The sequence below is a fragment of the Mustela lutreola genome, chromosome 15, assembly GCF_030435805.1.
Source record: "Mustela lutreola isolate mMusLut2 chromosome 15, mMusLut2.pri, whole genome shotgun sequence".
Classification (NCBI taxonomy): domain Eukaryota; kingdom Metazoa; phylum Chordata; class Mammalia; order Carnivora; family Mustelidae; genus Mustela; species Mustela lutreola.
This window is the reverse complement of record NC_081304.1, coordinates 33,734,933-33,762,862: the sequence shown is the minus strand read 5'-3', so window position 1 is coordinate 33,762,862 and position 27,930 is coordinate 33,734,933. Positions and strand designations below refer to the sequence as shown.

Sequence of the window (27,930 nt, the reverse complement as noted above, 5' to 3'; positions counted from 1 at the left end):
CCAACTGAGCCAGGCAGGCACCCCTATATCTTGATTTTCCGATCTATAAAATGAAAACAAATTCTCAATGTCGCAGGATAGGTAAGGATGAAAGAGCGTGTGCGTGTTTTTGGCACGCATGTATATAACCACATCAAAAGGGTAGGAGGTATATGAAGCAGTAAGTGCCTATACTAGAGAAACTACTTCATTGGTACATGCCTCATTGCTACCATTTCAGTGATGTCAGTGTCTTTCATTCAGTGCTTATTTTAAAAATTCTGCAATCTGTACCAGGCTCTGAGGACATAAATATGAATAACACAAGGTCCTTGTCCTCCAAAGGGTTCCTTCTTCTGCTAAGGAAGCCAGATGAGCACAGGATTTCACTTAAAATGAAACAGATACACAGCATCTAACTTAGTGGGAAGAAAACAGATTTTGGAGTCTAACAGATGGATTCAAACTCAAACTCTGTATGAATCTACTCCATGAGCTTGGACAAATTTCTCAATCTCTCTAAACAAGAATTTCTTTAACCTGTAAAATAGAGATAACATGACACATATCAAAGGGTTGTTATGAGGATCAAACAAGGTAATGTATATAAAATACTAATACACTGTCTCACTTTTCGTATGAATTCAAGATATGTACTAGTTGTAATGATGAGGAATAAAGTACAGGAGCAAATATGGGAGCTCAGAGTTCAGTATATTCAGAAGAGTTCATTAAAGCTGGAAATTTTGATTCTGCAAACTTAAGTCATACTTATGCAAAAATGTTTTCAAAAGATATAGTCCAAGCAATTACAAAAAAGATAAAATGAAGTTATTTTGTGAAAATACTCTAAAACCAGAGCATTACAATTGGTTCACAAAATGTAAATGTATTCCACAAATCACGCTTTCTGAATAAAATTAACTGAGGATACTGAAGTGGACCAAAAAATAAAGAAGTGTAGGATTTTCTATCTTCTAATATTTAACTAGAAGCCATACTTAAGTTCTGTAAAAACTTAAAACTTGTACATTCATATTAAGACAAATTCTGTACCCAATTTTTTTTCAGAGATGAAGAGCCATTCACCTACATACCAATAAATAAAGTGTAATTAATTTGTGGCAAAAAGATAAACAAGTCACAAAGGGGCATGTGTGCTGTGAAAAAAAAAAAATCCTAAAACTTGTCCCTCTGCAAAACAGAATTAACTGACCTCATTTCCCCAGGTTTACTCTTTCCCATAGTATTGACTTTAAGAGTTAAAAACTTTTGGGTGCCTGGGTGGCTCAGCTGGTTTTCTGCCTTTGCCACAGGTCATGATCCCAGGGTCCTAGGTCGGAGTCCCGAATCAGGACCCTTGCTCAGAAGCATCAGGCTCCTTGCTCAGAAGGGAACCCTCTTCTCCTTCTCCCTCTGCCTATCCCTCTCTCTCAGCTTGTACTCTCTCTGTCTCTATCAAATAAATAAAAACTTAAAAAAAAAATATCAAAACTTTTATCCAAAACAATGAGTCTGTTTGAGTCCTTATTTACGACAATGGTATTATGCAACTGTTTGAAGATGTTTTTAAAGATATTGCAACAGAAATTTTCATTTGAGCAAATAATGTATTCTTACACAATATCTTAAAAAAGAAAGCAGCTTACTGACATTTCCTACTCAAAAAACTCTCTGGAAAACAAAACAGTCTGGAATTTACTTTTGTAATAAATAGCCAAGGGAACGAAGTTATTTTCTTTTAATCAGTCTACTTATTACAAAATAAGTTCACAGTTTTAAAAACTTTTGAAAAACTTGTGCCATTCCCAAAAGAACTATAAATATAAAGCTAAACATGCAAAGAATCACCTGTGTTCTAAATAGTTAAGTTATAGGGGTGCCTGGGTGGCTCAGTCATTAAATGTCTGCCTTCAGCTCAAGTCATGACCCCAAGGTCCTGGGATCAAGCCCCGCATCGGGCCCACTGCTCTGCAAGGAGCCTGCTTCTCCCTTTCCCAAGCCCCCTGCTTTTCTTCCCTCTTTCGCTCTGTCAAGATTTTATTTAGATAAAATCTTTAAATAAATAAGTAGTTAAGCTTACAAAAGCATGAAAACTTTTTTTGGACTTCAACCATTTTAAAAAATATTTTACACTATTTCTTGTCTTTTAAAACTCCCTTGAAAACATCCTCAATTCTTTTGTCTCCATCTTCCTCAATCATATTTACACTTAGCAAAACTGCACTATCCCTGGAACAACCTGCATCCTTACGGTCTGTGTGAACAGGTGAATGTAACTGGAGAAAAATCACCCAACTCTTCAGCTATTTTAAATTCATACTCTCTCTCCTCTCTGAAAGTAAATAAACGAAGTCTTTAAAAAATTTTTTTTGAAATTTGTGATGGCAGTCAGATTCCTATGCATGGGGATAAATCCAAAGTATTCCTAGTCTGTTTATAGGACTGAAATCTCCTCAAACAGGAATCTAGTACATATTTCTGACTTTCGATGGAGCTTATTTTGCAGTCAAAGTTGTAATATCAATTTTAATAGCATGCAACTAAGTTAAGTTTTATTTTTAGGAATGAAACTGTTAAAATAAACTATAGGTGTATGGATAGGATTAGAAGACAAAAAAGGAAATCAAATCAAATAATAATTCTCATTGTGAAAATATATCTAGATACAAGGAATGCTTTATAAAAGTTGCAACTAGCAGAGTTTAAATATAGCTGAAGCATTTAAAATGAAAGATTGATATTAAGATATGTGGGGCTTTTGTTTCTGGTAGAAGTGCTGAGAAAATACTGCCAAAATCAGCTCACAAAGGTTCTTTGTAGGTTGTACATCCACTGCTAAGATTATAATACTCCATTCATTTTAAACATTAGCTACACTTGTAATGCAAAAACAATGTGAAACTAAATTACTTTGATTCCCTAAAGCAACACAGAATACATTTATGGATGGCATGAAAATAGCAAATCCCAGAGTAATATCAGTGGAGAATTTAACAAGAAAAGGAAAAGAGTGATGAAGCCACCAATTCTAATTTTCTTGGCCACTGTATTCCAAAATAAAATGAACCCACTTCCTTGAAAAAAAAAATCATTTATTCAAATGACTCTACTTTCTCACAAAAATATTAAGTCAGGTTTCTCAATAATGCACACTGTTCTTCATACAAAGCATGCAAAGACAGCTAACTTGAATATTTCAGTAACCTTTCTTGCTTTTAGAAGTGTGTATAATTAGACTATTCAGTATATTCATTCAAAGAGTACTTCAAAATAGCTGTATTATTTCTTTTTTTTTTTCTTTTTTTTTTTTTTTTAAAGATTTTATTTATTTATCAGAGAGAGAGAGGTGGAGAGAGCAAGCACAGGCAGACAGAGTGGCAGGCAGAGGCAGAGGGAGAAGAAGGCTCCCCGCCGAGCAAGGAGCCCGATGTGGGACTCGATCCCAGGACGCTGGGATCATGACCTGAGCCGAAGGCAGCTGCTTAACCAACTGAGCCACCCAGGCGTCCCAGCTGTATTATTTCTCTAGAACTATTAAGAAACTGAAATTTATTATCTACACAAACAGTAATAAATATATTTTGACCAGTGAGGCTTTCATATAGTTTGTGCAGGGGTAAAAAGCCGAAGGTAATTCAAACATCATGCACAATATCAGTGACTATTAGATCATCTGACTCTAGAAGCCAGAGATTATCACATGGTTGAGCAGTATATTCTCTGAAAAATTCATTTTTTGAATAAGAATACATGAAAAAAGAAGTCCTTGAATCTTTTTGAACTTCTTTTTTAAAAAAATTATTTATTTATTTTTGAGGGAGGGGAAGGTGGAGGTACAGAAAGAGAGGGAAAGAATCCTCAAGCAGCTTCTCCACTGAACACAGAGCCCCACATGAGGCTCAATGCAGGGCTCAATCCCAGGACCCTGAGATTGTGACCTGAGCCAAAATCAAGAGCTGGCCACTTAACCAACTGAGCCATCAGGCACCCCTCTTTTTGAACTTTCTAAAGTCTATGGGGAATTAAGCAAATTAAAACCCCAAGTTAGGATACAATTTAAAGGCATTTGAAATATATATATATATATATATATATATATATATCCTAATACTCAGTTAACAAGTTATGAATATATATATTTCTGGCTTAAAATGTCCCTCAACTTAATTTAGTGAAGTGTAATATGTATTGAACAGTCTCCTAATTGTTGAAAAGGCCATTGCTCCAGATCTAATTTTTAATTACATAAAATTTTAAGTAAAAATCCCTATTTTAAAAAGATACAACCTGGAGGACATTTTAGGGACCCCCTTCTTTGAGAGTTTCATAGGTTTGAGGGGAATGTTTATCTCTCATGTACAATATATAAAAATGTAATTCTATGTTCCTTTGGGTAAAAGCATGATATTATTATTATTTTTTTAAAGATTTTATTTAATTATTTGACAGAGAGAGCTCACAAGCAGGCAGAGAGGCAGGCAGAGAGAGATGAAGGGAAGCAGGCCCCCTGCTGAGCAGAGAGCCCCATGCGGGGCTTGATCCCAGGACCCCGGGATCATGCCCTGAGCCGAAGGCAGTGGCTCAACCCACTGAGCCACCCAGGCGCCCCTGATATTATTTTAATACAGAAAATATGTAACTTGTAAAATTAGTTTGAAAAATCCCATTTCCCGGGGTGCCTGGGTGGCTCAGTGGGTTGGGCCACTGCCTTCGGCTCGGGTCATGATCCCAGGGTCCTGGGATCGAGTCCCGCATCGGGCTCTCTGCTCAGCAGGGAGCCTGCTTCCTCCTCTTTCTCTCTGCCTGCCTCTCTGCCTACATGTGATCTCTCTCTGTCAAAAAAATAAATAAAATCTTAAAAAAAAAAAAAAAGAAAAATCCCATTTCTCATTTTCTTTCAATCTACTAAATGTTCACTCAGGTTTTCATAACCAACACAATCTTAGCAAATCATTTTCACCAAAAAGATGGGGGACTAAGGTTCCAAAGTTGGGAGATTCAGCTAACTGTGAGACCTTGGGAATGTTACTCCACATGTCTGCATCTCTCTTTCCCCATCCAATTATCAAGCACATATAATAAATTACTGCCATAATTTTCTTTCTATTCTAATACTCTATTCAGCCCAAGGTTAGGGTTTGGGTTTATGTAACAATAACTACTCTGTATAGTGATTTATAGTTTACATACAGATTAGCTGAACTGATACTAACAATGCTTTGTAGGGAACAGTTATTTTAATTCTTGCCTTCTACAAATGAGAAATTCAAGGGCTGGATGGGCCCTAAATTGCAATTCAGCAGCATATAAATGGCAAAATGAGAGTCCAACCTCACGTTTCTACATCCAAATTTAATGCTTCTTCTACTACACAAAACAGTCCAATGAGATACTATCAATTCTCACCAAGGAATTCCGGAGTCACAGAAAAAACAAAATGGTAATAAAATAGTTCCAAAAGTTTAACATGTTCTAGTATTTACAAACATTTCCCATTAGTAGAATCAGGAGAACATTCATCTCTGTCGATTCTCACAAACAGACAAATAACGGACTGTCATTAAAATCGGATGACTTTACCCTTGGTTCTTTCAGTCATTTCTTTGTGGGTTTTTACTATTCATGTATGTCTGACAAAATTTTAAGTTCAGATTACCTAACAGACTCCCTAATTTTACTGCCTCTAAAAACCTGGGGAATATAAACTAGCCCATACAAGTCATTAGTAAGAGAATAAGCTAAATCACAGAATATTTGTAAGTGACGAAGGCACACATTTCAGATTATTTAAATCAAAATGAAGGATTTTATCCATATAGTTCTAAGCTTTATGATCAATACAACATATTTTTTATATTATCCACAGTTTAGAAAAAATACTAGAACTTGCTGTATGTTATCCAGCCACTGAAATGGTAGTAATGTTCCCACTACACCCATTAAGACTGATAAATGGAGGGGCGCCTGGGGGGCTCAGTGGGTTAAAGCCTCTGCCTTCAGCTCAGGTCATGATCCTAGGGTCCTGGGATCGAGCCCCGCATCGGGCTCTCCGCTCAGCAGGAAGCCTGCTTCCTCCTCTCTCTGCCTGCCTCTCTGCCTACTTGTGATCTCTGTCTGTCAAATAAATAAATAAATAATCTTTAAAAAAAAAAAAGACTGATAAATGGAAGTAACTGTTGGTATTTTTTGGTCATTCAACATTAAAGAGACCAGAATGATCTACAGCACATTATACTTTTAATTGTCATTGTTTGCCCACTTTAAAGGGTATTTTGGGTTTCATTTTCTCTTAAATATTAAATAGCTTCCTGATAATAATCATTTAGGAACCTTCACTTTACCTTAAGAAAATTAGAACCTACTGAGTAGATAAAATATGATGTTATTATGTGTAACAATGAATTCTTAGCATTCACATGGCTTCAAGATAGAGTTTTTATAAAATAAACTAAAATACTGCACATGGAAAAATGTAAATGAAACTTTTCAGTAACATTTAGTATGTGATGTCAGGTACATGTACTAGGAAGTTTGACAGTAAAATGGACCTGGATTGGATATATTCTTTGAGAAATCCCAGTTTCACAAAGGAAAGAGGCAGTCTCCAAAGTCCTCTTCCATCCCTTCAAAAAAATAAGTAAACTACACAACAGACCCAGAGAGACTGAATGGTCTGAGTTAGGTGATTGCAAGCTATGTTGGGAAAGGAAGAAAACCTGAGCAGTAAGAAAGAGACAGATAGGGGCAACAGGCAATTCAGAAGTCTCAAGCTACCCTGAGAAAAGATTCTGAGAGCAACATCCCTTTAGGAAGACTGAACTTCGAGGTGGGAAGCTGTATTAGTGACTTACTCTTTGGGCAAAAACCCACGAAGAAAAACAGAATGTCACCTCAAAATCTGCCACTTTGGCATACCGATTACTTTGAATTAAAGGCACTTTAAAGAAATGGAACTCCGTTTCTTAAAACGGACACCTTGACTATCCTTTTTCTTCTGAAAGTAAGAAACAGAACTTCCGTGTAAAAGGTACGCTCCCTGTACCAGGAGGAAGGAAGACATTTTTATCAACAGAGAAGGAACTTGGGGCTGACAAATCTGTACAAACTTTGTAATATTAACCCTTATCTTCCTAGATATTTCTTCACCATTTACTACCTCTAGATCAAACTTATTTGTCAATTCTTCACAAATTTATTGTTCTTGGTCTAAAAGGTATAAAAGCGTCCTGCTTTGGTCACTTCTTGGGGCATTCTCTTGTGAAGGCTCCCATTTACATGTAAAAAAATAAGTAAAGTTTGTATGCTTTTCTCCTGTTAATATGTCTTGTATCAGTTTAATTCCTAGATCCAGCAGGAGACCCAAAAAAGGTAGATAATATTTCCTCTGCTACACCACAAAGGCCACTGATGGTAGTCCCAAATCAGAGGTGCCTTTCTAGCTCTCAACAGAAGTAGAAGTAAACCCTCTTTGTAAATTAGGTCTTTCGGACTCCAACACAGTAAGATCAATCAATAAACTCACAAAGGTTCCAGGAAACAAGCCATTATCAGTATAGACGCCTCCAACTGACCCCACCAATCCTCTACCTCTTCAGGACAAGAAAAACAGATATCAGAGATTCAAGTACATATTAAGTATATTATAGAATAGCTATGTATATAATGTTTACAGAACAAAAGATGCAATTATAAAGATGAACACATGATAAAAACTAACACACCTTATGAAAGAAAGAAAAGCAAATGGAACTTTTAGAAATAGTAACCGTTGAAAATAAAAGCCAACAGATGGATTAAATGCAGATCAAACACAGATGAAGTGAACTGGATGAGCTTTCCAGGGAATTTATTAAGAACGCAGCAGAGATAAGATGGAAAATATAAGCAAATAAGAGACATAGAGGACGGAATGAGGAGGTCTATTATTTCTTTAATTGCAATCCCAGAAGAATATAAGGAATGGGATAAATGCAAATTCAAAAAGAAAAAGACCTGGAACACCTGGATGGCTCAGTGGGTTAAAGCCTCTGTCTTGGGTTCTGGTTATGATTCCAGAGTCCTGGGATAGAGCTCTGCATCGGGCTCTCTGCTCAGCAGAGAGCCTGCTCCCCCCCGCCCCCGCCACCCCACCTGCCTCTCTGCCTACTTGTGATCTCTCTCTGTCAAATAAATAAATAAAATATTTTTTTAAAGATTTTATTTATTTATTTATTTGGCAGAGAGAAATCACAAGTAGATGGAGAGGCAGGCGGAGAGAGAGAGAGGGAAGCAGGCTCCCTGCTGAGCAGACAGCCCGATGCGGAACTCGATCCCAGGACCCTGGGATCATGACCTGAGCCAAAGGCAGCGGCTTAACCCACTGAGCCACCCAGGTGCCCCTAAATAAATAAAATCTTAAAAAGAAAAAAAAAAGGGATAAAGATCTAAAATTTCCAAAAATGAGTGCATCAATCTAGGAAGTAAAATATATCCCAAGTAGAAACAATTAAAAATAAATCCCACCCAGAAAAACTGCAATCAAATTGCAGAACACTGAAGTAAAGAGGTCTTAATCTTGAAAGAAGTTGGAAAGAAAGGACAGAATGCTGGAAGAACATTGGGGTGCTGGGGTGGTTCAGATGGTTAAGTGTCTGCCTTCAGCTCAGGTCATGATGTCTTTGGGTCCTGGGATTGAGCTGCACCTCAGGCTTCCTGCTCACCAGGGAGTCTGCTTCTCCCTCTGCCAATCCGCCTGCATGTGCTCTCTATCGCTCTTTTTCTCTCAAATAAATAAATAAAATCTTTTTTAAAATAAAAATAAATAAATAAAAATGGAAGAACAGTTAGAATGAAAGCAGAATTCTCAACAGCAACATAAAAGCCAAAAAACAATGGAAAAATATCAGTTTTCAGATAAAATAGTCTATAACTGTGTGTCCAATAAAGACATTGATAGTAACCAATAAGTAAGGGTATATAACCAAGTATTGTCTAAAATAATAAGTGTCTTTCACAATAATTTTATTTTTTTAAGATATTATTTACTTATTTGATAGAGTAGGCAAAGAGGCAGCCAGAGAGAGAGAGGGAAGCAGGCTCCCCGCTGAGAAGGAAGACCGAATTGGGGCTCAATCTCAGGACCCTGGGATCATGATCTGAGCCAAAGGCAGAGGCTTTAACCCACGGAGCCACCCAGGCACCCCTGTAACGATAATTTTAAAAAGAATTGCAATTTGGATAATAACATATAACTCTGGAAGAGAAAGATGAGAGCTAACGTGTCCTAAAGTTGGGGAGCTTCAAAACAGTACTTGGTAGAAAAAGTCCAAGTCGTCCAAATATGCCAGTAATTAAACAATAACAGTTTGTCACTTTGAAAAGGTTGCAAATTTTATTTTTTTAAAAATCCATGATTTTTTATAAGGACATAGAAAGGCTGAAAATGGGGTGCCTGGGTGGCCCAGTCGGTAAGCGGCTCTCTTCGGCTCAGGTCATGATCCCAGGGTCCTGAAATCGAGCCCTACATTGGGCTCCCTGCTCTGCAAAGAGCCTCCTTCTCCCTCTCCCATTCCCCCTGCTTGTGTTCCCTCTCTCACCATGTCTCTCTCTCTGTCAAATAAATAAATTAAAAAAATCTTTAAAAAAAAAAGGGCTGAAAAATAAGACAAAAGATAGAAGTCAAAATTAGGGACAGTGAACATAATGATAAAAGATTTAACTCAGTAGGAAGACAGAACAATTCTAAATTGGAAAGCACCAATACAATAAATATAGCATCAAAATTTAGAACATAAAAATTGTTAAAAATACCCAGAGCAATGGATAATTCCAACCTTATACTGGGAGATTTCAAAACAACTATTAGTTACTGATATTTCAAGCAAACAAAAACAATGTTAAGCAATGATAAAAGATTTTAACGATACAATTAAGAAATAAAATGTGGGGGGCAGCTGGGTGGCTCAGCTGGTTAAGCATCTACCTTTGGCTCAGGTCATGATTGCCAGAATCCTGGTATAGAGTTCCTGATCGGCTCCCTACTCAGAAGGGAGTCTGCTTCTCCCTCTGCCCCTCCCCCCAATTCATGTGCAAGCCCACTCTCTCTCTCAAAAAAATAAAATAAAATCTTTGGGGGAAAAAAAAAGAATAAAATTTCCTTAAAAATTAATGTAGAAATAGATACATATAAAATTCAGCCTCTCACATTTAGAAAACACAAATTTTTTCATATGCTACTTATGATTAAGCTAAGAAACCAGTCTTAACATATTCCAAAGAATGGGCATCATAGACTACATTCTCTGAAAATTCAGAAATTATGTCAAACAAGGAGGGCCTGGGCAGCTTCAGATCATGATCCCAGGGTCCTGGGATTGAGCCCCGTGTCATCCAGCTCCCTGCTCAGCAGTCTTCTTCTTCTCCCTCTGAACCTGTCCCCCACAACATGCTCTTACACCCACACACACTCTTTCTCAAATAAAAGCTTAAAAAAATTATGTCAAACTTTAGTAACAAAAATATAACATTTGTACATACTTAGAAGTAATGCACACAGTTTTAAATATAAACTCATGGGTCAAAATAAGAGAAAACTGAAAAATGCTCAGAACTACTAGAACTAATAAATGAATTAGCAAGGTCACAGATTAAAGGTCAAATCAACACTCTTTCTATTAAATATCTAGAATAAACAATTAGAAAATTAAATTTAAGAAATTTCATTTATAACAGCATCTGAAACATAAAATACTTGAGGTAAGTTTAACAACATATGTAAAAGACCTATTCTAAAAAAATAAGAAAAGAAATTACAGCGGGTCTAAACACATGGGGAAATAAACAAGTTTATTATTTGAAAGACTTGATATTGTCATTATGACAATTTCTCTCAAACTGATATATAGGTTTAATGCAATCTCAAGCAAACATTTTTTTAAAAAGATTTTATTTGAGAGCGAGAGTGAGAAAGCAAGTGCAGGATAAGGGGGAGGGGCAGAGGGAGAAGGAGTGGGTGATGCAGACTCCCCACTGATTGCAGAGCTGATGATATTCAGTGGATCCCAGGACCCTGAGATCAGGAGCTTAACCAAATGAGCCACCCAGAAACTCTTAAGAAAGCTTTTTTAAAAATCAAAAGTGATAAGTGGTTTCAAATTTATATGGACATGCAAAGAACTTAGAATACATTAAACAATTTGGATAAAGAACAAAGTTGTAAGACTTGCACAACTGACTTCGAAATTTATTATAAAGGTAGAGTACTGATTAGTATGGTTCTGGCAAAAGGACAGAAATAGATCAGTGAACAGAACAGAGAGTACATAACTAGACCCACATATACTGGGTCAATTAATTTTCAACAAAGGTACAAATTCAATGGTGAAAAGAAAGTCAATTCAATGGTGAAAGTCTTTTCAACAAATAGTACTAGAATAACTGAATATTCTTATGAAAAAGTGAACATCGACCCTTATTTCTCAAATGCAACTGCTGATTTGAAATGGATCATAGACCTAAACCTAAGAACGAATACTTTAATAAAGCTTCTAAGAAAAAAAAAAAAAAAGAAAAACAAACAAACAAACAAAAAACAACAAAAACAGGAGAAAATCTTTGCAATCTTGGAGTAGACAAAAATGTTTCTTAGGATTTAAAAAGCATGAACCATTAAAGAGAAAACTGATAAACTGGACTTTACCAAGTTTAAAAACTTTTGTGGTTTGAAACATTGTTAAGAAACCCAAAAAGGTAAGCCACAGAATGAGAGAAAATACTTGGAAGATACATGTATCTGATGAAGTTCTTGTGTCCAGAGTATCTCTCTCTCTCCACACACACACAACTAGTAATAAAGAATGAAGGTTGTTTTGTATAGGTATGGAAATAGAGAAAGCAACCAAGAAACATAATAGATGGGCATTTCAAAAGATTCTTGTATTTTTGGAACTCTTTATGGCAAGATAGAGCAGTAGGGAAAGGAGAGGTTATTCAAATTGGTTATCCATATAAGGAGAGAAAAAGTGGATTACTACTTTGAGCCATGAACAAAATTCCATTCCAAATGAATTAGCAATCTAAAAGTAAAAAAGTAAAACTTCTAGAAGAAAATATAAATACCTTTTTGCCTTGGGATAGGGAATGGTTTCTTAAGACACACAAAATGGAGCTACCCATAAAGGAAAAGACTAATAAATAGAACACTGAAATTAAAGCTCAAATTCATTACAAGGTATCTTAAGTGAAAAGATAAACCAGAGAAACACATAACTGAAAAAGACTAAGTAGGTCGCTTATATAAAGAATTAAAAATATTAAGAAAAAGATAACCAGAGGCACCTGGGTGACTCAGTGGGTTAAGTCTCTGCCTTCGGCTCAGGTCAAGATCCCAGAGTCCTGGGATCAAGCCCCGCCATCGGGCTCTCTGTTCAGCAGGGAGCTTGCTTCCCTCCCTCTCTCTGCCTCCCTCTCTGTCTACTTGTGATCTATCTGTCAAATAAATAAGTAAATAAATAAATCTTAAAAAAAGAAAAAGAAAAAAAAGAAAAAGATAACACTACAAAAGCAAAATAGGCAAAAGACATAAAGAGGTATGGCATAGCAGAGGACATATATATGGCCAATGATAAAGATACCTACTTGATCTCACTGACAATCAAAAAATATAAATCAAAATTATAATGAGATACCATTTTTATCCAGTATACTTTACTATGTAACAATTTAGTTCCAAAATGTAGTGATATCCCTATGATTATTTAATAAAAAAAATTAAGGAAAATTCTTTTGTCCCACTGAAGCAGTACTAAAAATCTCCTATCAACAGATCTTAAAAACTATTAAGGGGCAGAAGAACCTTGCATATTCTCTTTGACTAAATACTTTTTGCAATGTGGAGAATTGAGAGTTTCTGGAAGGAACCAGACTCAACAATAAGGCAGTGGTTAGTCAGATCATCAATTTTAACTTCACTGGATTTTGGTCTATTTAACCGCAGAGCAAGATTTGACAGACCTGGCCCTTTCTTTTCTTTTCTAAAAGATTTTATTTATTTGGGGTGCCTGGATGGCTCAGTGGGTTAAAGTCTCTGTCTTCAGCTCAGGTCAAGATCCCAGGGTCCTGGGATAGAGCCCGCATTAGGCTCTCTGCTCAGCAGGGAGCCTGCTTCCCCATCTCTCTCTCTGCCTACTTGTGAACTGTCAAGTAAATAAAATCTTAAAAAAAAAAGATTTTATTTACTTATTTGTCAGAGAGAGAGAGAGTATATAAGCAAGGGGAGCTGCAGGAATGGGGAGAAGCATGCTCCTTGCTGAGCAAGGGACTGAGCCCAGTGTGGGACTCAATCCCATGACCCTGGGATCATGATCTGAGCCAAAGGCAGACGCTTAACTAAGCCACCCAGGCATCCCAGAGCTGACCCTTTCTTGAAAGAATTCTGAATAAGTAAAAACTTTCACATGCTTTATATATGTTATACATATATATGTATATGTGTGTATATATAGATGAAAAAAATGAAAAATCTAGTTTCCCTCAGTCCCTCATCTAGTACACTCCCTGCTAGATATAACCACCTTTATCAGTTTTGTGTATCTGATCATTCTTCTTAAAAAAAAAAATATATATATATATATATATTTTTTTTGCGGGCACCTGGGTGGCTCAGTCTGTTAAGCGTCTACCTTCGGCTCAGGTCATGATCCCAAGGGCCTGCGATCAGGCCCCGCATCGGGCTCCCTGCTAATCAGGGAGCCTGCTTCTCCCTCTCCTCCCACTCCTGTTCTATCAGTCTCTTTCTCTCTCTCTCAAATAAAATCTTTTAAAAAAATAAAAATAAAGAAAAATAATTAAAAAAAGATTTTTTATTTATTTGTCAGAGAAAGAGAGAGAGAGAGAGCACAAGCAGGAGGAGCAGCACGTAAAGGGCCAGCATGGCACTCGATCCCAGGGACCTGAGCCAAAGGCAGACACTTAATGGACTGAGACACCCAGGTGTCCCTCTGATCATTCTTTCTTCAGACACTCCTTGGACCCCTTTTGCCAGTTCTCTTTTACTTAACCTGGGCCCTCTCCTCTTTCCTGTCTCTCCAAGTGATTTTTCTGGTCCTGTAGTTTAAAATACTAGCCTGAATTTATATCTCTGGTCCTGATCTCTAGATCTGTAAACCTACAACACATTTGGATGATTCCTAAGCATCTCAATTTTAACATATCCTTTCTTCCTTATTCCCATCCCCCCTTTTGTAACAAACCTGGTCTCCCCAAATCTTCCCTCTCCCAGTACTTGGCATAACCATCCACCCAGTTACTAAATCCAGAAGCATAGTCATTCCTGACTAGTCTCATTTCCCTACTCATCACATCTAATCCAGGACCCAGTCCTATTTCAAATATATTTAGTATCCACCTACAGCTCTCCACTTTTTTGTCACCATTCGGGTCCAGGCCATCTTCATCTCTCACATAGATTACTGCCATGGACTCCTAATTTCTCTTTCTACTTTTATTCTTGACCCCTTCAATTCATCCTTCACATATAAACAAGAGTGGACTTCTTATAAATCCTATTATTCCCCTACTTGAAACTGTAGAATGACTTCTTATTACAGTCAAAATCAAATCCAAATTCATTTCCATGGCCTGCAAAATTCTATATAATGTGGACCATGAATATGTCTCCTACCTCATTTCAGGTTGCTATATTTCAAATATACTGTACTTGAGTCTCAAAAAGGCACATATCCGCATTAACTCTCTCAGACCCTTTTTTATTTCATAATATTTATTACACTGTGTTTATTCTTTCATTTTTGTATTTACTTTTTACTCTGTTAGGTTCCCGACTGAAATACTTGTTTCTCTATTAGGCTCTCAACTAAAATATGTTTGTCTTTTCTTCCCACTGTTTCCCCCCCAAAACCTGGTAAAAGACCAAGATATAAGATTTTTGCTCACTGACTGGATGAATGAACAGATATGGCAATAGATGTCACTGCAGAATAATCTTCCCATGCAAAGAAAGTAAGTACTAGAAAATATCATTAAACATCAAATTCTCAAATTTCAATCTCGAATTCCATGATGGATTACACAAAGAATGTGAATTATTAACAATAATACAAAAAGGTTGACAGAACAGCCCACGGGAATATATCATTTTTTAAAAGAATCTCATATATTTTATAAAATATACACACAATGAAATGTATATATATTTATTTACTGAACCTTCACTAAAACTGACTAAACAACATGCATCCTGATGTTTATAGCAGCATTATCAACAATAGCCAAATTATGGAAAGAACCCAAATGTCCATCAACTGATGGATAAAGATGTGGTGCATGCATGCGTGTGCGCACACACACGGAATATTACTCAGCCATCAAAAAGAATGAAATCTTGCCCTTTGCAAAGACATGGATGGAGCTAGAGTGTATTACGCTAAGTGAAATAAGTCAGAGAAAGACAAATACTGTATGATTTCACTCACATGTTGAAGTTAGAAAACAAAACATATGAACAAAGGGAATGGGAAAAAAGGAGAGGGTAACAAAATATAAGAGACTCAACTATAGAGAGCAAACTGAGGGTTGATGGAGGAAGGTGGGCAGGGAATGGGCTAAATGGGTGAAAGGCATTAAGGACGGCACTTTGGTGAAAACTAAATATAAGTGATGAATCACTAAATTCTACTTCTGAAACCAATATTACCCTATATGTCAACTAACTAAAATTTAAATAAAAACTTGAAACAAAACAAAACAAAAATACTGAGCAGTGAGCAAGTTAGCAGCAATGAAAAGATATGCTTTCAAAATGGATTGGGAAAGAGTTCTCTCAGCAACTGCTCAGCCGACTACATGATGGTAACAATGGTAACAATCATGGTTAACTACATGCCATTCCAAATGCTTCACTTAAATCTATTCATTTAACCCTAACAGTAAAGGTACTGACTTCATTGTCTAGGAGGAAATTGAGATGGCAAGAGGTCAAGTAACTAGCCCAAGGGTTGCACGGCAGTAAGAGTTGGAATTTGAAACAAGGCAATCTAGCTTATTAGTCCTGTCTCTTAACACTATCTATCTAGTCCTTCCAAAAAAATCCATAAAGACAAAGCTTATGATTAAACTTCAAAAACAAGAGAAAACACCACAATGAACTACTGAAAAGACTATGTATCTCTGAATACCGCAAACTCTTCAGCAATTATCATTAAGCTGGGATAGGATTACTCAGTGGGTTGCCCTTGCTTAATTCAAAAATGCCTTAAGCTTTAAATGGCTTAATCTTTTATCTGACACAGAAAAGTTATCACCTGTTCAAATTTCCAAAACCTTCAAGGAGCAAAATATTTTAAAATGAGCTTTACAGAGCGTTTACATAATACATAATATCAGTTTGGCAAACCCTATATAAAGCTGCTTTACCAGCGTTTCGTTTCTTTTCTTTTTTTTTTTTAAAGATTTTATTTATTTATTTGACAGACAGAGACCACAAGTAGGCAGAGAGGCAGGCAGAGAGAGGAAGGGAGGAAGGTTCCGAGCTGAGTAGGGAGCCTGATGTGGGGCTCGATTCCAGGACCCTGGGATCATGACCTGAGCCAGAGGCAGAGGCTTTAACACTAGCCACCCAGGCGCCCCTATACCAGAGTTTCTTGAAGCAATAAAGTCTTTAAAAGTTTACCCCTCAAAGTATTTGCAAGTCTGTGAAGGCAGATTATTAACTAATACAGCAACAATCACTTAACTCATCCAGCAACAATCACTTAACTCATCCAATTTGTTTTTGAGGTTAGTAAAGATTCTGTACTCTAGCGTTTATTTCTATACCAAAGAGAGAGAAAGAGACACCAACAAAGAGCACTGGGCAAAAGAGCAGTGATAATAATTATCTAGCTCTCTGATCTTCAACAGAGGGGATAGACTAAACAGGTTTTGTGAAATCAGTAGGAGCAAAATGGTTCTTATCAAGACAAAGAGTTAAAAGATTACTACAGGGCGCCTGGGTGGCTCAGTGGGTTAAGCCGCTGCCTTCGGCTCAAGTCATGATCTCAGGGTCCTGGGATCGAGGCCCGCATCGGGCACTCTGCTCAGCAGGGAGCCTGCTTCCCTCTCTCTCTCTCTGCCTGCCTCTCCATCTACTTGTGATTTCTCTCTGTCAAATAAATAAATAAAATCTTAAAAAAAAAAAAAAAAGATTATTACAGTGGCTATCTACCCAAAATAAAATACAGAAATGACTCTACAGATTAACAGATAACTAATATAACAGAATATTAAAATTACAAAGAACTGGGGGAAATTTTTTTAGTAGGAAAGAAATTAATACAGTTTCCTAATTATTACCACCAACATTTGTTCAGTAGAGACATGTGACAAAGATACTCACTTTTCCACTTGTCAGAAAAAAGATACCTTGATATCTGATGGTAATGAAGCATGAATTCAGAATAACTGTTCTGAAGAACAGAATTTTCTTTTTTTTCTTTCCTACAAATACTTTCCTGCAAATACTGCCAAGCACAGTGTTTTTGTTTTCCTAGAATTTACAAGACTAAATAAGCTAAAAAGGGGAAACATGTATACCTATAAATACCTTTAACACAGGAAAGAAATCTTTTTCATGCAAACCAGGAAATATTTCCAAACCATAAGGAGATGCCTGGAGACAACCTTAGCAGAACAGAAAGAACACTTGAGACCGCAATTCCAGTTCAGGTTCTGGTACTACCTAAATCATATGACCTCAGGCAAGCCAATTACTGATTGCTGCTGGGGAAGAATACAACTATATGTTCACAGAGGTTGACTCGAATTCCAAATATTGCTTTCAATGGGTATCGGTAAAGTGATAGTTTTTTTTTTTTTACTTAATAATGTAAATAAGGCTACTTTTAACCATTAGTTAACTATATATAAGCACCTTCCTCTGTACTTGGAAATTCTTTTTTTTTTTTTTTTTAATCTCTTTAGACAGAGATTACAAGTAGACAGAGTAGTAGGCAGAGAGAGAGGAAGGGAAGCAGGCTTCTTGCTGAGCAGAGAGCCCGACGCGGGGCTCCAACCCAGGACCCCAGGATCATGACCTGAGCTAAAGGCAGAGGCTTCAACCTACTAAGCCACCTAGGCGCCCCTATACTTGGAAATTCTTAAGTGACAATACACGATGACCAACAAATATCAGATTTAAACCCCCAAATGCAAAACTATATTCATTTTCCAGTCACCTACTTATTAACTATGGTGACTAATTCAATGGGTTATAGTATCAAGCTATTCCTAGGTAGCTTTTATTGGGTTCAAAAGTAGGACAAAGATCATCTCAGGAAAGTGTGTGATATTTTCAGATAAATAACACACTTAATATAAAACTTAAAACTGTGAAAAGATACAAGCAACAGAATTCCGCACTGATGTATTTCCAGTTTTCACCGTATTTTCATTTCTACAGTGATTTCCCATTTCCCATCTCACTTAATCATTGTGACAATCCTTTGAAATAAGTAAGCAGTATTTTACCAACACAATCCAGACCAGCTTAGAAAGTTAGGTAACCTATCAATCATTATTCTAGAATACGAGTCACAGAAATTAAACTGTATTAATCAAGTAGGATATATTCCTCAATGGGGGGGGGAGCTTTAATGTTTTAAGGTAATACAGGCAAAGAAATAAAATATAAAAGATTTCTACTATAGAGTCATTTCACACCCATACAAATAGGCCACATTTGTCTAGGTACCACCATCCCTCTTCCAAAGGTCAATAAAAACACATTATAGAATGCATAAAATGTTGTCTAATAAATAATTTTTCACTATCATTTATGCTAAAAATACACGACTAAAATCACAGCTCATAATACAATTAATAGGCAGTAGCTGTAGGAACATTAAATTCTCTATCATTACAACACCAGAAAAACTTGTACAAGCTTCTCCAGAAGATCAGTGTAGTCTTGTCTACAGTTTTTCTGACATCAGCCTCAAAGGGGAATTGAAAAACATTAAAGTCGGGAAAAGCAGCCGTCTTGCCATGGTAGATAAACAGTTCTAGAACCTATATGAGATTTTTGCATGGATTTGCAGAAAAAAAAAAGATAATAGTTTAAACGTACTGGAGGTCATTAAGTAATCTTAGTGTGACACAGGGCCACATATGTCTTCCTGAAAGTTTAGAGATTAAGCTGACCTCCAGGTTTTATTGCAAATACCTCCACTGTAATAGAACAAGGTGTGGGGGCGGGGGCAGTTAGGGACTTGGAAGCCGAAGAGGACCCTACTCTTCATAAAGTAGGAGATCCGCGAGGGGTCTTTGCAAAAGATCACGGGAGCGAGGGCCCCATTCCCTTGGCCACAGACGCTTAAGATGGCACTTACATGCCTGAATTTTGTTTAGCAGCGAATACGTTTAGTTATCATGTGTTACCATGTCAGTGGTTGGGGAGGTCACACTGACAGGTCCTGAGAAACAGCTTGGTCATCAGCAGGGAGGATCTCATTTACTCTGAGGTCCTAGACACCCAGGGAGGAAGAGAGGAGTACCGTACAGAGCTTAGAACAGCTTCCAAGTCCGCGACAATGAGAGCGAATGGTAGGAAACCCGTGTATGGGTTCCCAGTACTGGTAGCCAACCATGAAGAGGTGTCCCAGATAACCTGGCTACCGCCAGACTGACACACAGAGCCAGCAGCGCCCTAAAACACTGCCTGAAGTCGAAATTACGTTGCCCCAGATCAGCATGGTCTAAGTGGCAGAGCTGCGGAAGAAGCCAAGCTCTGAGGACAGTCTCAGGCTTCCGTCCCCAATTCCACGCGCTGGCTTACCTACCCGCTCTGACCCCGGCTTCTCCGGATCTCAGGATCCTGCAAGCGGCTCGAGACCGCCTCTCACACCCGCCGCTGGGGTCCGGCCAACCGGAACTCACAGGCGTCACTTCCGGTCCGTTCTCCACCCCCTCCACCCCCTCCGGGGACCGCCTCCAAAAGACAAAAGTTCCCCCTCTCCTTTTCGCAACCTCCGCGGATCGTCGCGGGATTTCGGTTCGGGTTTAGGATTGCGGACCTGTGGGCGGGGCGAGAGGAAGAATGACTGTTCGATTCGAGGTTCTTGATCCGGAACTTATCCAGGAGTCCCGGAAGAGGTAACTCGCGGGGTAGAAGCGTGTTCACTACCGGAAAAGAAAAACGCGAAGGCGCGAGTGAGGCGTTGGGGTGGTTCCCTAGGTAAGTCGGCCCTTCACAGAGCTGAGGAGACGGATGTTCTCCATTCTCTCTCCACGTGGAATGTTTCTTCCCACCTCATTCCACACCTCCTCCCCCAACCTTTCATCTTCTCCCTAGACTGTTCCGCCCAAGTAGACGTTGGAGCCTCTGTTCCTGTTCTGCCAGCCGTCCTTTGGGAGAAGGGACTAAGATCCTGGGAAGGAGAAGGACCCAGAATTTCTGGTTCCCAGGCAAAGCCTCCATTCAGGCAGCATCGGTGCGCGCTCTCCTAATGTGAGAAAATACCGCGCGGGCCTCACATTCTGTTGAATACTTATTGAATACCCACAGTGTATGAAGTTGTTGAGTCCTAGGAGAAAAGAAAAGGTTTCCACGAATACGACCGAAAAATGTGTCTCTGTGTAACACAAAGTGTTCAGCGAAATATTTAATCCTTTAACCAGGTTAACCCTTCGCTCCCCACCCCACCCCCCAGCACTGGACACCGAGACTGTGATGTACAGTAGTTACGTGTAATTGCTACAGCAGTTCTAAGGAGTAAATAATTGATTGAGGAATGATAAAGAGTTCAGAAACCGGTGTCACTTGAATCACGCCTTCCTGGCTGAAGAGGTTGTGTTTGTGTATTTAGGTGGAGAATTATAGAAAATAATTTGGGGGGAGAGATTGATTTTTAAAGGGACCTAGCAATTTGGTGTGGCTGGGGAGTACAGTGTGTAACAGGAGAGTAGATTAGAAGGATAAAGTAGATTGTAACCAAAATTGTGTAGTGCTTTGAATTCGTGATAAGGGATTTGTCTTATTCTTTAGGCCTTTATCCGGTGGTTTTTTGAGCTGGGAAATTACAGGATCAAGTTTGAGCTTTAGAAGTATAATTTTAATGCCAGGTGGATTAGGCTGAACTAGAACATGCATGAAGCAAATGTGGAAAGATAAGTTGGAGAAGTTAATTTTGGAGGTTTTGGGCCAAGAGATCATTAGGGCACTGGTAGTAAAGGTAAGGAGATAGGCTTACCAGAGATAAATTCAACAAGGTTTGGTAACTGGATGTGGTAGGACAGAGGAGAAAAAGTCCAGGGTTACTCAGAAGTCAAGAATACAGAAGAAAGAAGTTTGAGAGGGAAAGGAAGTTACTGAGTTCAGTTTAGGATACAGAGACTACTTCATAGTACACTAGCAGAATCTGGAAACTCACGTTTGGAGCCAAAGAGAGACTTCAGGATTCCTCAGCATATGACAGTTTAAGAATAAATATCTCACGATCTTTTCTCTCTCCTCCTGCTAGATGTCAGCTCTATTAAGAGTGGGACTTTGTTTTGTTTAGTGCTCTATCTTTAGCGTCCAGAACAGTACCTGGTACACAATAGGCCCTCCATAAATATCAATTGATTGAATGGAAAGAGAGTATATAGACCATCACTGTCCAAAAGAACTTTCATGCAAATGTTCTAGATCTGAAAAGAGTGGCCGCTAGCCACTTTTAAATTGTCGAGCTGTTGAGCACTTGAAATGTGGTTCAGTGCAACTGAAGAATTGAATTTTTATTTAGTTTTAATTAAGTCTAAATAACTATGTTTGACTGATGGCTACTATATTGGACAGTGTAGGTGTAGTGAAAAGAGGTCCAAATGTATAAGCAGGGGTAATGTGTACATCGGGGCGAGTGACATAGAGCTAAAGGAAACTGGGAAAAAGCTATCAGAAATACAGAATGATAATAGGGTGAAAGTTAGATTAAAGAATTTGAGGGAAGAAACTAAAGAAAAGTTACCAGTGAGCTGTGGGGAAAGGTCAAGATGAGGCCTAAAAGGAGGCAACTCTGTTTGGCATTTAGCAAGTGTCTTAATTCCTTAGTGATTTCAGTTGAGTGGGGAAGGAAGGCAGGTAATTAAAGAAGTTGAGAGGTAAAGGGAAGAGGAAAAGTCAGGCAGTGGTTTAAGGGTAGGAGAGGATTTTTGGAAAGGCTTTTTTTTAGGTTGGAAAGGCCAAGGTACAGCCAGTGCAGTGGGGTTAATGGGTGGAGTGTGGTTCAAAAGGGGTTGGGATTGAGAGCATTGGTGAAAGGGGCTTAGTCTGGTGGAGGAATGAGAACGCACCAGGAGGAGGGTTTTATAGGACATGTTTGTTTGGCAGTGCCATCATTGCTCTGGATTATCCATTATCCATGATCCATGCTTTTGGTTTTTGCTGACTCCTATTGGTATATATATTTGTTTTTAGATAAAGTTAAGAAGATGAGAAGTTTTCTGTCATCATCTCCAGATGAGTTTCTTTATACCACTTTTACTAGTTATGTTACTGCAGATAAGCAGCTTCTCTGTTGGATCCGTATTTTTCTTGTCTTTACTAATGAGGCTCGTGTCTTTTTCTTATTTTCACAACGACCATAATAGAAGTAAAGGGTTTAGTAAGTTTTGCAACACATAACAGGTCCTATGTATGCAGTTACCTTCTTTAGATAGTACCTGAATCTGATATATAAGATATTTGGTTACTTTGCAACCTAGAAATTGGTAGAGAAAATCCTTCTAATTGTTGACATGGAGGTTATACATATAATTTTTACATAATTGAATATTTTTTCATTTTGGAGTCTGGTTAGATTATCAGAGAGAAGTCTTGTTGATGTGTAACCTCGTGCAGTAACTAAATGATAGATGCATTATGAGATAATGTAGATTTTAGTAAGAATTTAATGTTCTTTTTTCTGACTGCAAAGGCATCTAGAGCCATAAAGTACTGTCAGTACAGCTCTGTGACCAGATGTCACACCAGTGAAAGGAATAAACTGGGTACTGACAACTTAATGTGTGTGACCCTCCTACCTCTGGCTATTCCATGTCACCCTCCTTTGATCCCTCAGTGTTCATTTCTTAGGATTCTGTTTTAGCCCTTCCATCACTCTGTATACTTGTCCCGTGGCTTCACCACTTCACCACTTCAGTAACTTCAGTTATATGTTTTCTTAAATCTCTGTTTTTGGCCTAGGCTTATCATCAGAGCTTTAAGATGGTATATCCTTTTTTATTGTTGCTGAATATCTCTAACCAGGATATCTTTTGGTCAAACCAGGTATAATATATCCTAAACTGATTTCAGTATCTTCTGCTTTCAAACCTGCTACTTCAAAACAATTCTCTTCATCAGTAAATAATACCTCTGTTCTCCACTTGTTCAAATCCAGGTCATTCTAAACTTCTCCCTTTCTTCTATCACCAGACCTCCAGTGAGTCACCAAATCACACAGATGTGCCTTGGCTACTTCTTTCCTTTTTCATTGACTTCTCTTGTCTAAGTGACTTTCACCTCATCTAGAATATTGGGAAAGGCAAAATATAGCAGCATTAAAAACATGGGAATGAACATACATGCCTCAACATGGATGAATCTTGAAAACATACTAAGTGATGGAAGCTTGAAACAAAAGGCTACATATTTTATGGTTTATATGAATGTCCAGAATAGGCAGTTTGTAGATTAGTGATTGCCGGGGGCCCAGAGTTGGAAAAAATGGTAAGCAACTGCTAATGGGTACAGGAGTTTCTTTTTGAGGCGCTGAGAATGTTCTGGGATTAGATAGTGGTGATGGTTGCACAACCTTGTAGATACATTTTTAAAAATTTTACTAAATTGTACACTTTAAAAAGGGAAATTTGGGGGGCATCTGGGTGGCTCAGTAGGTTAAAGCCTCTGCCTTTGGCTTAGGTCATGATCCTGGGGCCCTGGGATCGAGCCCCGCATCGGGCTCTTTGCTCAGCAGGGAGACTGCTTCCCTCCCTTTCTCTCTGCCTGCCTCTCTGCCTACTTGTGATTTGTCTGTCAAATAAAAAAATAAAATCTTTTAAAAAGAAAAAGGGAAATTTTGTAGTATGTGGATTATATCTCAAAATATTTAATATCTCCTATGCTATCCTCATTTATTTTTTGAAATTTTAAGATTTTTTTTGGTAAGGATTTGATTTGCTTGACAGAGAGAGACATAGCGAGAAAGGGAATACAAGCACAGGGAGTGTGAGAGGGAGAAGCAGACTCCCCTCTGAGCAGGGAGCCTGTTGTGGGGCTTGATGCAAGGACCCTGGGATCAGGACCTGAGCCGGAGGCAGATGCCTAACGACTGAGCCAACCAGGCACCCCTAAGATTTTATTTTTAAGTAATTGCTATACCTGGTGTGGAGCTTGAACTCAAAACCCTGAAATTAAAAGGCACATGCTCCACTGACTGAGCCAGCCAGGCACCCCATCCTCATTTAAAATATTTGAAATAATGTATTCCAATAAAATACTGAAATAAAATATTGAAAACTACAGTCTGCCTGCCATACAATTTAAAAAACACTCATATAATGTCCTAATTTTAACATAAATGAGAAAAGGAAATTTGACAGCCATCTATATGCCATGTAGATTATGCAGGCATAATCGAGGTTATTACTTGTAAGCACCACAAATATGATGGCCCACACATTTCAATATACAAATGCTTCTCTTTCAGTAGAAGACATTGATGGTTGTTTGTGCCTGTACATGGAAGCATTATGAGTCCAATAGCCTCAAATGTAGACTGATAACAGGTGTTTTATTGGTGACTCAAATATCATCAACAGCTTTGCTGAGGGAACAGAAATTTCTAAAATATAAAGGACAAAGGATGATCTCCCTTTGTTTTATATGATAGTTACACTTTTGGTAAATTCAGTGACTATTAGAACCTTGCAGAACGTACTTTGTGTCCATATGTATAATGAAGTTGGGTTCTTGTCTCAGGTGTTATTTTTCACCTATAATTTCCAGTGAGACGAATCTTTACTTCGTAAGACTTTTAGCACTCCATGCTGAAGTCTAGTAAATGTCAGCAGTGCACCTCACTCCAGGACCATTGTTGTGACAGCCAGAAACTTCTCCAAGGGGTTGGTACCATCCCCATTGAGAACCACTGGATTATGAAGACACAGTTAAATGAGCACTATATGCCAGAGAAGGGATGAGTTATTCTCGTTTTCTTTGGGTTCTTTAGACAGCTTCGTAAAATGGCATAGTTCCTTCCTCTCTACAAGACTCAGGGAAGACTGAGGAACAGAGCTTTATTATATCCAAGAAAAAGATAGATACTCCTTATGTTGAGAATGAAAATGACCTAAACTGCTTTACCCGTATTCTTGAATCTTTTAGAATACGCAGGGGAGAAAAACAGTACATTAAGATCCAAAATATATTTTGCTTTTTTTCTGGATACCTCATGTAGTTTTAAAACGTTACTGCTTATATTGTCAAGGTGTTTTGTCTAATAAGCCTGTATCTTTTCACTGCTAGATAGTGATAACTTTTTTCCCTTTCCTTTAAGATGCTCTCCAAATCCTTGGTAATGGAATATTTGGCTCATCCTGGTGCACTTAGCTTGGCTGCCGGAGTTGCTTGTGGCATGTGCCTGGGCTGGGGCCTCCGTGTACGCTTTGGGATGATCCCCAAAAGCTCGCTGAGCAAGACAGACACAGAGACCGGAAGTGAAGCATCCATCTTAGGAGAGAGTGGGGAGTACAAAATGATTCTTGTGGTTCGAAATGACTTAAAGATGGGAAAAGGGAAAGTAGCTGCCCAGTGCTCTCATGCTGCTGTTTCTGCCTACAAGCAAATTCAAAGGAGAAACCCTGAATTGCTCAAACAATGGGAATACTGTGGCCAGCCCAAGGTAGTGGTCAAAGCCCCTGATGAAGAAACTCTGGTTGAATTACTGACCCATGCGAAAATGCTAGGACTGACTGTAAGTTTAATCCAAGATGCTGGACGTACTCAAATTGCACCAGGCTCTAGAACTGTGCTGGGAATTGGGCCAGGACCAGCAGATCTAATTGACAAAGTCACTGGCCACCTAAAACTTTACTAAGTGGAATTTTGTTTGATGGTCCCACCATGATGTGCTTTGAAACCATTAAATTCTAATAATAAAAGCTGAATTTCTCCCCCACCCAGCTTAAGTATTTTTGAGATGAAAATCCATTTCCATGTTCTTCTACTATGTAGTTGGCTCAGTTACAGTTATGTTGGGCTTTAAAAAAAAAAAAAAAGTTGGTTAAATGATCCCGATGGTTCAAGTGATACCACTTGAAAAACAAGAAGTATTTTTGAGAGAAACTTGTCACAAGATAGGATTACAAGGGCAGGGGTGCTGGGGAGAGCATCTCCTTGCATAATCAGCTTTGTGTTAATAGCTCTTCTTCCCTAAGACAGTGTTGCTATATACCCCCTTGAAGGATCAGGGTTCAAGTGTGTACCCATTGATGCAAACTACAGTTTGTTTTCCTCCGTCACTTTTTGGAAGACTAGAAGCCATTAACAGATCATGGTATAGTCCCACACAATTAGTTTACAATCTAACCTTCTGGATTTGTCTCAAAATTGAGGTTTTACAGTCATTGATAGAATCTACTTGTCTTCATGTTCATTTCCCCGACCCACGCTGGCCAGAGGTTCTCAGCAGTGCTTCTACACCATGGCCTATAAAAATTCCTTTTACTTCCCCCAACTTTTCTAATAGCAAAGGTATTGAAAAACGTGCGAAGTGACTTATATGGACTTTGAAGGTAGTACTGGGCCCACATAAGAATTTACAGTAATTGTGGAGTTAATATAGTGTGTCATCCAACAGCCTACTGTTTCTTTACCTAAAATTTAAAGAACCAGATAACTATTTAAGGGCACCTTTATCTCCCTTTTGATCTTTATATACCTGTCATGATAGTAATTCCAGTAATTGCTGTTAAACCAGCTGCCCAGAATATGAAGGAGGTCCCAGTTCCCAAAAGCTACATAGCTTCTTGAATGAAAGCCACCTTTTAGGGGAATCCTGACAGTATTTTTAAAATTGAGCATATCCCTAAGAACTGATGATGCCAGAGAGCGTTTTGGTAACAGGTGCACATTAAGTAGCTCTTCAAGGTTAATTTTGACAGTTTGCATTAGTTAGCATTTAACTTCAACATAAGCAGCACGGTAACACAACTTCAAGGTCTAATGTCAGTGGAGTCGGGGCAGAACACCAAAGATTACTGCAGCCAGTTTTAGTTCTAATATTTAGTCAATTTTATAGAGTTTATGCTGGCATATGACAGCACAGGAGAAATCGCATCTGTAAATGATGCCACAGTAGCAACTGCTTCTAAATAGAATGTTTATACTAGATTCAAAAGTGATGCAATAGCATGTAACTGAGATGAAGAGAACTCCATCATAAATGCATGATTCTGCTCAGGTTCTGAGGCTTGCCTCAGAGACTGTGACTCCCAAGTTCAAAGACCGTGCATTCCCAACAGGATGGCCTGCTGTGGCTGACTCAAGTAATTGTAAGAAGTCATGACATATCTACTAGGATGAATTGTACACAAATTCTAGTAAATCTGGAAATATATTATGCTTATTTCCTAGTTCACCTATACTTAGTATTTGTTTTACAGGGTACTTAATCTTATAGTTCTCAGGGTATACTCTACAGAGCCCATAGGGTCCTTAAGATACTTCCTGGGGTCAAAACTATTTTCATAGTACTATGCTGTGCTGACATTTGCAAAGGTGGGTAAAACTGTTGGGACCTTTCACAAATCGAGGCAGGAGCATCCTACCTATACAAGTAGTACTTCACTGCCCTACACCCACCGTTAAAAAAAAAAGGTTCTGGGACATCTGGGTGGCTCAGTTGGTTGGGCAGCTGCCTTCAGCTCAGGTCACGATCCCAGCGTCCTGGGATCGAG

The 27,930-nt window shown here is 38.3% G+C and overlaps 2 protein-coding genes across 7 annotated transcripts in view; one reads left to right on the top strand and one right to left on the bottom strand.

Moving 5' to 3' along the window:
* The window catches only part of VMP1 (vacuole membrane protein 1), a 147,562-nt gene extending 127,624 nt beyond the window's left edge, over positions 1-19,938 (bottom strand). Inside the window, exon 1 of one of the 3 annotated variants that reach the window (XM_059147867.1) lies at positions 19,794-19,938. The gene's annotated coding sequence lies outside the window, so the exon portion shown is untranslated. Of the gene's footprint in view, positions 1-19,789 lie in introns of all 3 variants that reach the window. The other 2 variants (XM_059147865.1, XM_059147866.1) reach the window with 2 other exon arrangements.
* Positions 19,939-19,973: 35 nt separating this feature from the next.
* On the top strand, positions 19,974-26,150 carry PTRH2 (peptidyl-tRNA hydrolase 2). 4 transcript variants are annotated; one of them, XM_059147871.1, is made up of 3 exons: positions 20,032-20,188; positions 20,306-20,444; positions 25,530-26,150. In XM_059147871.1, the coding sequence occupies exon 3, from the start codon at positions 25,530-25,532 to the stop codon at positions 26,067-26,069; it is 540 nt and encodes a 179-aa protein (XP_059003854.1). In that variant the 5' UTR covers positions 20,032-20,188; positions 20,306-20,444; the 3' UTR covers positions 26,070-26,150. The 4 variants fall into 4 exon arrangements, with proteins under 4 accessions (XP_059003855.1, XP_059003854.1, XP_059003853.1 ...); XM_059147870.1 differs by having other exon boundaries at positions 20,306-20,461; XM_059147872.1 differs by lacking the exon at positions 20,306-20,444 and having other exon boundaries at positions 19,974-20,106.
* The last annotated feature ends 1,780 nt before the right edge of the window (positions 26,151-27,930 follow it).

Bases quoted from the DNA above. Each gene is read 5' to 3' on its own strand.
- PTRH2 (XM_059147872.1), top strand. From the start codon at position 25,530: ATGCTCTCCAAATCCTTGGTAATGGAATATTTGGCTCATCCTGGTGCA.